At 45.8% G+C, this 15,148-nt stretch overlaps 1 protein-coding gene across 1 annotated transcript in view; it reads left to right on the plus strand.

Moving 5' to 3' along the window:
• The window catches only part of LOC144792120 (choline-phosphate cytidylyltransferase A-like), a 184,935-nt gene that overhangs the window by 90,382 nt on the left and 79,405 nt on the right, over positions 1–15,148 (plus strand). Inside the window, exon 4 of the mRNA XM_078666995.1 lies at positions 5,362–5,460. Coding sequence (XP_078523121.1) covers positions 5,362–5,460 — 99 coding nt within the window. The remainder of the gene's footprint in view (positions 1–5,361; positions 5,461–15,148) is intronic.

Genomic DNA, 15,148 nt, shown 5'->3' on the forward strand with positions numbered 1-15,148 from the left:
CTCCCTTTTAGGAAACGGGTCAAAACGTGACTGTTTCCTAAATGTTAAACTTCTGGCCACTCTATTGCTGCCTCCCAGTGCATTCCATCTTGGGAGATATCTCAGCGCCAGGATACCTACCTGTAAGGTGACAGCCGCGCTATACAAATGTTCTAAATAAATAAATAATAGATGTGGTGTCCTCCAGAGCTGCCCTGCATAGCAGGATCAACAGTAATGACGTGTGTAGCCTGGCACCGCCACCAATGGCATAGGCAGACGCCTTCGCTTTTAAATGGCCAAGATGGCTTCCTCAGTGCTGAGGTGACTTCAAGCTATTGACGTGTCTGCTCCGTGCCACTCTTACAATCACTAAATTGACTCCAGCACTCCAAGTGCATGTAGTACCCATCTATTTCATGAGATCAAGACCCCTGCGTGCTCCTGATGACATGTTCTCTTGTGGTCCCGCGTGGTGGCACCACGCCCTCCGTGGGCTCCGATCCCACCCGTAGATGGTTGCGTCTGCTATGTGGTCTATTCTTGACTCTTCTTGCAGTCTGGAGTGATTCTTTTAAACTGCTTCAACTGTGCCATTCTTGTGTTTCAGATGTATCTTAGTAGAACGTCCACCGCCCGCCATAAGGATCTAGACCCTATTTTAATGTATTGAGTCGCGTTTCTTTCTACATCTTTGGTGAATGTGCAGAAAAAAAACACTGAACAAGTTTTTAAAGTCCTGGAACACCTTAACTGTGTATTTTTATTTAAAGTTGGAGTTACTCTTGCACAGTACATATGTCTGACTCTAAGTTGGCTGCCAAAACCACACTCCTTCTCCTACCTTTCTATCCTTGCGCCTACCACCCGTCTTTGGTCTCTAGCCTTCTGATCCCCTCCTGATCGTCACTCTTCTCTGGCGGAGCCCTAAACGCATACATGGCCGCTTCCCGGTGGAGCTGCACCGACAGCTAAAGGGGAGATTGGCCCTGGCACACCGCTATGGCCGTCACCCACCCGGCCGGACCACGGACATTTGTCTCGTTTTCTTCCCCGCTGCTGTCTCCTCCCTCTGGATTACCTGCTGCCCCCTGGTCTTTCCTATCCTGACTTTCGTGTTCGCTAATTTACTCCTATATTGTTTATTTATCCATTTTGTAACTACTGTGAAACTGTTGTAACTTGTAACTCGCTGTGTCCTTATGTAAAGCGCTCTGATACCTCCGGGTCTAGCCAGCGCTATATAAAACTCAAGTAAATAAATAACTCAATGCGTGTAATTAACAGACATTGAAACAGTTCTCTGCATTCCGTGGCTTGTTTGCTAGTAATGTATATTTAGGGTACCCCTGTGATTTTAGACAGTTCTATGTTCAGATGACTCATCTCAAGCTGCCTTTTGCTGTGTGACGCCTTTACTAACCTCTGGCACAGGGGCGACCTTTACAAGGCAGTTCGTCAGGGGGAAATGTACCAAAGTTTTAGCTCGAAGGCGTGTCTGAAGCACACTTTCTTTAGAAGATGTGAAATGATTGTGCTCATTGTGTTGTTGGTCAGTTCGTTCTTACTTGTTAAGGCTCCAGTGAAACCTGTTCGGTCCTTGTCATCACCGCCCTGTGGGCCTTTAGTCACACAATGGTTCCATGGCATTTGTTGTGTTGCGTCACACACCCATTGTGGAAAGTTCACTTACCTTTCCTGAGGCGAAACCAAACCGAGTCATGTGCTTAGCTTAATTAAATGTGGCTATCTGTCGGTTTTATGAGAGGTGTACAGCTGAGTATCTGTTTTTCCCATTTGTTTTTCTTTCAAACTTTAGAGGCCCCACACACCCTTTCCAACCCATGAAGTTGTGAGATTTTTTCTTTTGCGAAAATGCATTTTTTACTGGACAAAAGCTGACTTTAAGTAGGAGGGTTGTGTTTTAAAAACTTGTACTAGAGAAAACTATGCAACAAGTGGAATTTTGCAAAGATTTCCAAGTTTGCAACTTTGACGCGTTTCTGACTTTGTGAACTCTGCAAAACTTCAAAAATAGAATGCCCAAATGTACCCTCCCTTTTTTTAACCCAGGCTGTAAGTGTTTAAAAGACTGTTTGCCCAAGTGTTGATAAACATTGTGTCATGAGGCAGCATTTTATGTTAATGCTGCATCAGAGACTATTGCTAACAGGATCTTATGCCGCTGAATGGAGTGCAAGGAGACGGCTAGTTGGGTAAGAGCCAGCTTTTCATGGCCTTTAGGGCTGGGAACCAGCTGACAGTGGTATGAAGCTGAGGTGGAAATGTGCTCAGGGACCCTTCTCCTCAGTGGCGCTCTCCCCTACACCGCCTGCGATGGCGCCGAACATTGGTATAAGACGGCTGTTTGGAGCAGAGCTGTGCAAGACGATTGGACCAAGCGCCTTGAAGGCCTGAGGGCATCCATACGGGAACATATTGAATTTTGCCCGCAGACCACTTACAATCCAATAAGGATTTTTTTGTTCAGATTTCGAAGTTGATGAAACCATGATGGCGACACCGCGTAAAAGCGTGGCGCTGTAGAAGTTGGAATCCACCCTGAAGCCAGCATCAGTCACCACTGCCGCTGGTTCAGAAGACCCAAATGTGGCACCCACAGCTCTCCTCTGCCAGCGGTCACCTCTTCTTCCTCAGTGTGCCTTCAGCCAGTGACCCTCTTTCACTGCAACCGCACAGCGCTGCTGATCACTGGTTTGCTCTGTAAACTGGGCATCCTTCCTTGCGTGTAATAGTTGGACCAGATGACCTGCTCCAGAGGCTGAACGTAGACGTTGAATAAAATGGCAGCAGTTATTGACGTCTGAGGAGCCTCGCACGTCAAGGGGTGAGGCCTGACGTGTGTGGCAGACGAGACACTGTCCGAGTATGAGGTGGAGGGAACGCGTGAAGAGTTAGTTAGGGTGGTTGGTTTAAGAATCTGTTTTCCTCTGGCCCAGCATGTGTTCACTTTTTCCCATTGGGAATAAAAGCAATGGGCAGGTGTCCTGAACCTGGCAGCCTTAGTCCATGTTTTTAAAGCCAGGTTGAATGAGACCTTTGATGCATGGCTCTGTGTTTACCTGGAACCGTTGGCCAAGCTTGTGCCAAGGTACTGTTCTGCAGGGCTAGGTGGGATCCAAAAGGAACTATTGATTTGTTTTCTTTTATTACGTCTGAAAGCCACACTACAGCAAGCAAGTGCAGCAAGCAAGTCTGATCCAGTTCATAGAGGATAAGATTCTTCCCATCATTGGCACCTTTGTTTGAAAAATAACTTGCAAACAGCTGACTTTAACTCACAAATTTCCAAATTGATTTGCTAAAATGCCACAGTTCCCTAGAAGCTATATTTTTCTGCAGAAACTAGTCCCGTCTGTCAGCATCAAGCGACTCATCAGAGCCACGTGCGCTGTTAAAATACTTCAGTCAGTAATTTATTCTGCATCTAAACGAAAACAGTGTCCTGAGCTCTCTCAGGAGTGTTTTTGATGGTCAGTGGTATGTGGTTCCCGGAGTCCAAGCCAAACGAGAGGAGATGCACAGAGCATTGAAACTTTTCAGACACTCACCTAACCATAAAAGCAGCCCATTGTCCACCAGCCTGCTCAGGATCTCCAGGGTCTTGGGTGGACAGTCCAGCCTTGAAAGCCACCCACCTGCCTGGTGGAGCCACTGACCAGAAGCCTAGTGGAACCTGTGCCCTTTATCTATTAACCCCTTCGATGCTTGTGACGGAACCGTACCGTCGTCAGTCACGGCTGAGCTGTGCTGATGACGGAACGGTTCCGTCACGACCGCACCCTGTTCTGGAATGTCCAGCACAGGGGCGGAATCGGCGCCACACTAAGCGGTTAATCAATTAATTAATCGGGATTCATAAAGCACAGCTAATAACCTGATGAAGTATCCAGGTGCTTTCAGGTTTCTGAAAGATATTTGAACAGCCAGGTCTTGAGGGCCATTTGGAATTCCAGACGTGAGGTGATGGTCCGGAGGTGCGCGGAGAGGCTGTTCCAGGTCTTTGCTGTTATGTGGGAGAAGGAGCGTCCTCCGCCTTTGCTTCGGTAGATGTGGGATGTATGGGCGAGTGAAAGGAAGGTGGAGTATAGTCTTCTCGATGGTTGGTGGAATGTGGTGTTTGGTATGGATAGTCCTGCCCTGAGGGCAGCCCTCTGCTCCCTAGCCTGCTGTGGGTAGTATCCTGTATGGATTGTCCTGCCCTGAGGGCAGTCCTCTGCTCCCTAGCCTGCTGGGGGCAGTATCCTGTATGGATTGTCCTGCCCTGAGGGCTGCCCACTAGCCTGCTGGGGGCAGTATCCTGTATGGATTGTCCTGCCCTGAGGGCTGCCCTCTGCCCACTAGCTTGCTGGAGCCAGTGTACTGTATGGATAGTCCTGCCCTGAGGGCACCCCTCTGCTCACTAGCCTGCTGGAGCCAGTGTCCTGTGTGGACAATGTAGCCTTGAAAGCAACCCTGTGTCCTCTAGCCCGCAGTAGACAGTGTCCTGTTGGGACAGTCCTCCCCAGTAAGTAGTTCACTAGCCTCCTGGAGACGACCTGATGTTCTGTACGGACGGTCCATCCCCGGCTGATCTGTTTTGGATCAGGGAGGAATTATTTATTGTGTTCTTTAACTGCAAGTACCTCATCAGTGTGTTGCAGTCCTCATTGCGAAGAACTGCTCTGATCTTCCTCCTCATCTCTGTGGGTTTGATCTGAGTGACATTGGGCTCTGGGTACTCTCCAGCTTTCGATGCAGAGTTCTCGTTCGTTTCCGCCTGGTCATGGCGGCAGCTTCTACTTATGTCTGTTTTTGGACACTTACAATAGCTTACCTTGAAAATAAAAGATGTGTCGAGTGCTCAGTGGCTGCCAGGGTGGAGGCAGGTCCCTTCTTCAGGTCTGGTTGTTTTTTGGTGTTTGTTCTGGATGCACCCACAATCTTTTTTGGTTTTTGGTGGGTGGAAGGGTTGGAGGAGAGCTGCCTTGGTATGTATTACATATCCTCCGACTGCTCATTGGAGCTGCTGTGCAAAGCACGATTAGCGTTTGGAATACACCTAAGTAAGTATATTCTACAATAACATAACCTAACGTGTATTTGTAAAGCGCACGGTCACCCAAAGGGTATCTTGGCCCTGAATAGCAGATGCTTATTGTTATCCTTCTCAATGGTACTCATTTTGACTCACTATGACTTTCTTTTCGGACACAATCGTTCAATTAACCTTATGATGCTTTTACATTTAGTGAACTCTATCACTCATATTGTGAATAATGCACTGTAAATTCAGAGTGCTCCATTTTTCATACAGATAGCAAATGTAATGTCCTCAAATGCTTCTTGTCGCCAAATGAAGTTTTTTTTCTCAACGTTAAGGGAACCAATGGCTCTCCTAAACAGCAAGGGACTGAAGCGATATTTTTACGAAACTCTCACCACGTGAAGCCTGAGCGTGCTAAGCTGAGCAAGGGATGGGTGAGTTATTACTTTTCTCTTCACACTCACCCATGCAGCAACGACGCTGCTCACCCTGCTCATCCAAGGGACTCTGTCTGTCTGTCTTCGACTGAGCAAGGACAGAGGCGGAAATGATCTGCAACTGTCCGGCTTGCTTAGAGAATCATCTTTAAGATCCATCTATAAATGTGCACATCAATAACCCTCTGTGACCTTTTTTTAATTGTTTTTAATATGCATGCTCCTAATTGGGAAAATCACTGCATGTCAAGAGGTGGGAAATGTATCCCACTTTTGAAGTTCAATCACGGGAGATATGGGAAGAGATATTTTACCTGTCTGATGCATAATTTCCAAATTCATGCAGTAAGTGTCACAAACTGAGTTTGTCTCGCGGAGATTATTTGGTCTTAGAGTATGTTTTTCATGAGGTTCGTAAAAAACTGTATCAGTCCTGTCAATGTGTAACCTTTTTGCATTATCCTCTCATAACCAATGGTTTTTCCATTTGCAAAGCAGTGAAAAGTTCACCTGTGGGAGCTCCACCTTTCTCTGTTACAAACACATTGGGCTATGTTTGGCCTCATGCAGGAGGCACAAGTTACAATTAATAAGCAAATGGCCATATTCACACCTTGAGAGCAGAGGGATGCAAGGCTTTGGTACTCAGTTGAAAAATGAAAAGCAGAAAGGAATTTGGGCTGTGGACAGAAATGGGCAGGCAGATAAATTCAAAACATCAAGGAGACCTGGAAGGTTACTACGTGCTTGAAGACTGACTCTGGAGTTCTCAATTATATGTGTACTTCAACATCTTCGCAACCTCGTCCCGGAAGGCACTTACAAGCCTGGTGACAGGTCCAACACGAGTGCCACAGACCTCCAGGGGCTTGTGGTGCCCAACTAAGGTGGGTGAGGTATTTTGCCAGTGGTGTTCTGGGGTCTATCCAACTAATGCTCTGCAAACTGGGCCAAGTACATGATTTCACCATGTGACTCTGGGTAACGAGGGCGAGCCAAGCTAGACTTTCAGGGCGGTAGTGTAGGAGCCACCAGCCCAGAACTCAACAGTCATCCAACAGATACAGTAACTATGTTACGCAGCCCAGTGCTTGTCTTACTAAAAAAGAAAGTACTTTATTAACCCAACAAAATTCAATGCCATACGGTTCAGTGGGGCTCAGGGGCTCAGATGCAAGATTGTGACTGCAGCTATTACGCATAATAAAACAATCAATCTCTGTTCCATTTTCTGGGATGCTGCCTGTAGCTCTTCAGTTCTAGTAATTCGCATCACTATATCTGCTCTCAGAGTATTTCAGGTCTAGCGTTTGTACCTAAATTGAAGCGGTCATTTAGGCAACCGTTACTGCGCCTGCTGCAGGACTTGGTTGCTCGTCAGTTTTAGTCTTAGTGTGAGGCCTAACATTTTACCTGCTTATGTTGTTGTGGTTGGCTGGCTGTGTCGGGCACTCCTTGGGCTGGCGCTCTCAGCGGTATTGCTGCTGACACAGACCCGCAGCAGCGGTTTGCCTAGGGGCTGGATCTGTGGTCCGCGAGCAACAGCGTTGGACTGCTCGTCCGGTGGCCATCCTAGCAGATGCCGCCTCCAGACCGGGATCCAATGCTTCCTCGTTGTACGGTTCACACGCGGTGGAGGGTTTGGACAGTTGCAGCCTCCAGGCCGGGATCAGCTCCTGCTTCGGTGGTGATATCTGCTCCTCCTCCCGATTCATTGAGGTAGGTGGGATGGGCAGCAGCACCCAGCCTTCAGTGCTGTGGAAGCTCTGAACAGCATTGGTTGACTTCTTGACTTGATTTTCCTATAAGCACCACTGAGGAGGCGACAGTCTGAGACTAGGAACCCCATGATCGCAGTTTTTGGCCCTGGCCTTGCTCCCAATGGCAGTCCGCAAATTCTGGGTGCTCCGTAGGCCTGGACCACAGCTGACTCTTTCAGGACAGTTTCTCCTCCTGCAGGGCCAGACCCTTTTCTTCCCTTTCTGATCAGACTGGCAGGCAGGCTTCTAGGTGCTAGGCATGTGGTAAATAAATAAATAATACCTCTATTTTTGACTGGATATATAATAACAGATAGCTCAATAAATAAGAGTCAAGATTCGAGGTAGCTGGAGTTGGCAGGTTTAATACAGCATAAAGGACAGGAACAGGACAACCTGCACGGGAATAGGATGGCAGCGCTGCACGGGGCAGGGACAAAGGAATGGTAACTTTTAATAACAGTGCACAAGTATATATACTTAAACAAAATACATGGTATTCAATACAATAGGCGTAGCAGTGGGCAGGGCCTGTAGCAGTCGCGAAAGATAAGGCAGAAAGTAGGTGTAACAAGAGGCGTGAACAGGGCGTATACATAGACATGTGATGTAAACGTAACGGAATATGTCACAAATGGGGCGGAAACCTGGAGGGGGCTACCAAAGGAGCCGGGACCTCTAACCTAGTGGTGCGCGCAAGCTGGCAATGACGTGTTACTAGGGAGAAGCTGGGGGCTATGACTTCTGCGCTAGAAGGAGAGACGAAAGTCTGGAGAGTCAGAGCGACATGTACCTAAACACTATCTAGTATCTGATGTTTAGAGAACATGTTAATAGAATCCAAAAGTTATCAGGGCAAAGGCTAACAGACACTAAGACTGGTGCATGCATTATTCTACATGTAGTGTGTGTCGAGGAATATTAAATGACCATAAATACAGTATTTCTCTTACATGGAGACGTAAAGGCTAGACGATGACTGAAACTATTGATGCGATTCAGTAGCTTAGGAATGCAGAGAAGGAGAGCTGGACTGATAACTAGAATCATAACATACTCTTGGCAGACTGGCAGGCAGAGCCAGGCCGAGCCGGGCACTGTGAGGCAGGAAGTAAGTGAAGGGTCAGGGATACAGGTGGGGGCTGTATCGCTCCTCAGCGAGGGTTCAGGAGACAGGAGCTGAATCTGGTGTCCGGGCCCTTTTGAGGCCTAGAAACGGGGATTTTTACAATGAAATAACGAGCACACTGAGAAACGTGGCAACGTAACTTTACATAGGCCTGATGCTCGTAGCTTTCACGAGAACTGGAAACTGGCATACTAGAGATGGACACAACTGTAATTGCGTCTTTAATCGATCATGGGGAATACATATTGCATATTAATCATGCACACATAACATAACATGGGGAACACGTAGGGACACAGAACATGGCAAAATTTACTTTTCCACATTCCCTCCTTGTCACTACGTTTCCATCAGGAAACATCAATATTCATGATACCATCTATCATTTCATACAGTATCATTTGCTCGTCTCGAATTGCCTTGGAACGGGACTTAGGATGGGACTTGGGACTAGGAATACAAGAGGTAGCACAAATGCCGCAAATCGCAGGGCCACATTGTATACAGAGGCAGCAACTGAATATGATCGCTACTGCAATACCTAGAAATGACAATACTTTCCATCCCCAGGCAGAAATTATACTCCAGAACCAACCGGACCATGTCCAGGTGCCTGGATTCTGGTGTAACTGATGGGCAATTTTATGAAGTCTGGTTATAGCTGAATAAACAGACGGCGCGTTATTAGGAATGAAAATGCAGCAACTAGATCCGATGACTCTACATGCTCCTCCTCTATCGGCCAGTATGACGTCAAGAACGAGACGATTTTGGAGCACGACAAATCTCATAGCAGATTGCTCTTCGGTTAAGTTACCTAGGGCAGAGGCAGTCTCATTCACTACTGCTTCAAGGGTTCTGGTTAACCTACGGATTAACTTACTATTCTGGATAGGTCCTATAAAGAAGAAGAAACCTCTATTGAAGTCTGTATACTGTTCTAGAGCAGTTTCAGTTTGATCGACAATCGGGGACTCGATCTCCCTTCTATGTCTAATGTGTACTAGATGTGTGTTTCTGTGATAATCAGATGGGGCTAGGAAAACTGGTGGCAGTAGGAAGGCAATGTAACATGTTCCATCCCAATCGAGGGGCAGACGAACATATGCGGTCTGACCACAAACAAAATAAGAATGACGTGAGGCTTTGAAAATAGATTTCCCACTGTCACTATACTTGACAATAGTAGTACAATCACTATGTCCTACATGTGCGGAACCATTTTTTCTGACACATAATTTGCCTTTGACTGGTAGTACTGAAATAGCAGGTAAATCTGGAGTAGGATCAGACTGAACATTCAGAACCATGAAATTCGAAGAATAATTACCCAAATTATAAACTTCATTTTCTAGATCTAACCCTGTTCTGTGGGGAAGACCTTGCTTGTCTGGAAAACATGTACTGTTCAGAAGGGACATATCTGTTGAGGATGACGTTAACATGGACCAGGCTCCACATGAACCATTATGTGAAAACGGATAAGGAAACAGTGGCAGAACTCCCTTCGGTGTCTGGAAAGGGGGGAGTCGACCACACACCCAACAATTAGTGGCATTGCTGGTCTGGTGTGAATAATGTAACATACGGATAAATGTATTGTTGCGCATAGCAAGACGATAGGATAGTTCGTGAGGAGGCAGATCACTAAACGTATGCTCTACTGTAGCATTAGAAAACATATTTACATGAGAAATTGGAAAACATAAATAAAATGCATAACTCGTGCAGGTAACCATCAAAGTTAAAAACAAAATAAAACTTAGAAAAACGATACATCGGATGGAGTTTTGACTAACTCTCTCACTATGGGGGTCTATCTCATACATGTCAGATACCTGTCTAACCGTTTCACCCAGGGGGACTTAGACAATTAAACTGGCTGACTTATTTTACTAGACCGGAGCTTACTTTTATACTCCTGCTGTGGAGTTTTCTCTAACAGGGAATCCTTTGAATCAGAGTCAATAGCGGGACAGTCCTTGATAATAGTATCTTGGCAGTCTTTAAAATCTTGACAATCCTTGGAAATGTTCTTGGAAACAGTTTTTAGTCGGAGTCCGTGAAATTTCTTGACATGCGACAGGTGCACCCACCCCTTCCTGCCTTCCAACTTGACGGCAGTACGGGTGGTCAGAAGGACTAACTTCGGTTCCTTCCAGCGAGGCTCCAGCGGACTTGAACGATCGAAATTCCGGATTAAAACCAGGGAGCCAGGAAGGACCTCGTGTGGCTTGACTTCAGTATTGTCGGGAAATGCGGCGGCAACCTGTGAACGACAAGAGTGTAGGGCAGACATCAAGGAAGCTAGGTAATCTGTCAGCATATTACTGGAAACATCTGTAATACTTCGGGGTCTGGGTGTACCCCACATATTCGGGGGGCGGCCGAATACGACCTCATAAGGGGACAGACCTGATCTGGAGTGTACGACCATGCGCATATAGAATAGAGCGACTGGCAAGGCAACTAACCAGTCTACACCTTTTTCTTGACAGACTTTCGCAATACGGATTTTCAATGTCTGATTATGTCTCTCTACGAGACCTGCTGCTTCAGGATGGCGTACACAATGAAACTTCCACTGGTACCCTAACAATAGGGAAACGTGCTTCATAAGTTCAGATGAGAATGGCTGGCCGTTATCAGAATACACGACCCTAGGGAGTCCATAGCGGGGGAAAAATTCACGAACCAACTGCTTGGCAGTGGTCGCGGCTGTATAATCTGGGACTGGATATGCTTCTGTCCACCTGGACAAAGCGCATACAACTACAAGGACATACTTGAAACCTCGACATCGCTCCATCTGAATATAATCCATCTGGAGGACTTCAAAAGGGTGGTCAGGAGGCTGGAATCCACCTTGTTCCACCGGAACACTTTTACCTGGATTGAACTGACAACATATCATACAGGTACGGACTTTCTGCTTGGCTGCAGCTCGTAAATGCTTGTTGGACCAAATGTTCTGGATACTGTCTATCATGGCTTTTTCTCCTAAATGGGCAGGACTATGTGCGGTATTGATAATGACATGAACCATAGAGTCGGGGAGAAACCATGTGGCTTTTCCCTTCGTCAACCATCCCTGATCTGTCTGGACCCCTCCTTGTTCGGACCATTTCTTAATTTCTTCGGGAGTAGCATGTAACTGGATATCTATGACATCTTGGGTAGGGTCCTTAACTGTCATACAAGTAGTCTGTTCTAGAGTGGATGTCGGTGTCTTGTTAACTGGAATGTCCGGAGTCTGGGCTGTAAACTTGGCTGTTCGATCTGCTAGATCGTTACCTTGGGAAATAATGTCAGTGACTTTCGTATGTGCTTTGCACTTCATGATAGCGATAGCTGTCGGTAAATGTATTGCATCTAACAGAGCTTGAATAAGGAAACCATGCTGAATCTTGGTTCCATGAGAAGTCATGAAACCTCTCTCTTGCCAGAGCACTCCAAAGTCGTGTACAACTCCGAATGCGTAGCGTGAATCTGTGTAAATATTAACTTTCAGGTTCTTGGCACGTATGCAGGCTTGGGTCAGAGCAACTAGCTCTGCTGCCTGAGCAGACAGAGTGTCAATACGGTGTGTTTCAATAACTTCAGTGTCAGTAGTCACTGCATACGCGGCTACTAGTTCTCCTGTACTTGTTCTCATACATGAACCATCCACATAAAGTGTCAGGTCGGGATCTGGTAACGGAATATCTGTCAGGTCTTGTCTTGGCTTTGTCATAGTGTTAACAACTTCCACACAGTCATGTGTGGCAGGATCTGAGGAAACTGACGGTAACAGTGTAGCAGGATTTAGAACGTTGCAGCGTCTGATTTCTATGTGTGGCTGGAACAGTGTCAATTCATAACCTGTCAAACGTGCAATTGTCAAGTGCTGAGTCTGTGTTCGGTTTAAAAGAACTTCCACGGAGTGTGGAACTTGTACTGTCAGGGAATGTCCTAACACTATGGAATCACTTTGTCTGATAGCTAGTGCTGTGGCTGCAACTGACTTGAGGCACGCAGGCAGAGCCTGGGCTACTGGATCTAATGTGCTAGAAAAATAAGCACAGGGCTTGTATTGTCCTGCTTGATCTTGTGTGAGAACAGATAATGCTGTACCATCACGTTCTGTGACAAAAAGTGTAAAAGGCTTACTGTAGTTCGGTGTAGCTAGAACAGGAGCTTGGCATAAAGCTTTCTTTAATTCATTAAAACTAAGTGTATGTTCAGATGTCCAAGGGAGGACAGTCGATACGGCTGCCTCCTGTGTCGTTAACTGTATCAGTGGCTTGGCTAGAAATGCATACTGAGGAATCCATTGTCTGCAATAAGAAGTGAGGCCGATAAAAGCACGTACCTCCTTCTGGGTCTTGGGCTGAGGAAGACTCGCTATTAACTGGATACGGTCGGGTGTCAACTGCCTACCCCTCTTGGACAGTAAGTGGCCTAAGTAGATCACTTGCTGGACACAGAATTGAAGCTTCGAAGGGGACACCTTGTGCCCCATCTCGGCTAGGAAATACAGAACTGTAAGTGACGCTCGCTCACAATCACGTTCAGAACGGGCTGTGATCAGTAGATCATCGACATACTGGAGCAGGGCAGTGTCAGTTGGCATGTGAATATTGTCTAGTTGTCTCTTAAGTGCTTGACTGTAAATACTAGGACTTTCTGTGAAACCTTGAGGAGCTCGTGTGAATTTATAGCTCCTTCCATTTAAACAAAAACCGAAAAGGTACTGACTGTCTGGATGAATTGGAACACTGAAAAATGCATTCTTGAGGTCGATTACGGTGAAAAATGTAGCCTCAGAATCAATGGCTGTCAATAGGGAAGAAATATCTGGGACAACTGGGTACTGGGGAATGATACATTTATTAAGTTCTCGAAGGTCAATCACTAATCGATATACTGGAGGTGCATTTGGATCAGTACGTTTCATGACTGGAATGATAGGAGAATTACATACATTGGAGTCAGTTTCTACAACTACTCCTTGAGCAATGAGCTCGTCAATAATTTTGGATAAGGCTGCTACAGCCTCAGGTGGCAATCTGTACTGTCTGATTCGTGGTAACACTACACCTTGCTTGAGAGTCACACGATGGGGTGTGATTTGCATAAAACCAACATCAGTTGGACCTTGTGCCCATAGATGCTGCGGAACATTAGACAATCTCGGATCAAAATCTCGTAAAACATAGTGACCCTTAAAGTCACGCAAAAACAAACGTATTCCCTCTGGGGAACAACATATGACTGCACCTAATTCTTTCAATGTCTTAATGCCTAACAAATTTTCTGGACATGACTTCGTAAGTAATAGATCAGTAGTTCGGGACAATGGACCAACTTCTAGAGTAACTGGCTTTGATATCTCGTTTACAATAGGCTTTCCTGAAAATCCAAGGGAAACATTTCTAGAGCCTGAGAGCGGAGCCCCTGGAACCTCGTCATGACTAATAGTCGTCCTACTTGCCCCTGTATCAATCAAGAACTTTCTGTCTTTCCCTAATACTTGACTGTGAACATAGGGACCCTCTTGATCTACAGGAATCTCGATGAGAGGCAAGCCTACCTCCCTCTCTAGGCTGTTTCATGAATACGCTTGATACTCTGGATACTCTGTCTGTGCATACTGGTACATCTGCTGTGTAACATGCTGTGTTGCAGCAATAGGCTGTGGTGCTGTAACTGTCTGTTGTGCATTCTGTGGCTGAGAAGTCTGTGAAACTTGTTCTTGTCTAGGCGGACGTGGTCTTTCTTTAGTCTTACCAGTGGCTATGTTGTGTTTCAGAACTGCACACTCGTTTATAAAATGACCTGGCTGTTTACAATAATTGCATGTCCCTTTAACGGGAACTGCAGGATGACTGGCTTGATTCGGACCCCTCTTCTGACTGTCTTGAGGAACAGATTGTGCAACTAATACTTTCATTTTCGTGTCTTTCATACGTTTCCTTTCGTGTTCTTGCTCTTCTCTGATTCTATTCTGGTGATACTGGAGCATCTGGAGCATCTGTGACGGGGTACTAGCTTGCCATGTACTTTCGACTTTCAAAACTCGATTCTTAACTTGTGGACTTGAATTCTCGACTAGTTTAGTAACAAAAAGATGAGGGTATGACTCGCTACTCGTCTTTAAACCACTGTTTATTATAAAACATTTCTCAAATCTAGAATAAAAATCACTAGTGTCTTCGTCTTGTTTCTGTTTACAGGCTGAGATTGCATCCCAGTCTTCCTTTTTAGTGGCTAATAATCTAGGCAAAACTTGTATCAATAATTCTGGTAGTTCTTTACATTTGTCTCCAAGACCGGTACCTGGTACTCGTATCTTATCTTCAGCTTCTAGAGCTGTCCAATCGATCTTTTTCTCTCCCACCTCCCAATCCTTTTCCTTGAGTTTTTCGTATATGCCCGCAGGCAACAGGACTTTTAACATTTTAATAATATCTGGATACGTGTATTCTCCCATACGGAGCATGTCTTTTAATTCTCGGTGGAACCCTGCTGGATCTTTGTCGTGACAGGGAATTAATTTCTTCATCTCTAAGAGTTCCATCTTTGTAACTGGGGTGTAAACAAATACTCGTTGCATTTCACCACCCGTTGTCCTAACTGGGTGTACTTCTCGTAACGGATGCTGTCTATCTATGTAAAACGGTTTACTTTCTGGAGGTGAGACATGAACAAAATGTGGGTTCAGAAACGTTCTATATTTATGGCGCTGTTCTAGAATGACACTAATTAAATCGGTCCCTAAACCTTTCCATCTATACTGGAGTAACTCGTTCAGGAT

The sequence above is a fragment of the Lissotriton helveticus genome, chromosome 11 (genome assembly GCF_964261635.1).
Source record: "Lissotriton helveticus chromosome 11, aLisHel1.1, whole genome shotgun sequence".
NCBI classification, from domain to species: Eukaryota; Metazoa; Chordata; class Amphibia; order Caudata; family Salamandridae; genus Lissotriton; species Lissotriton helveticus.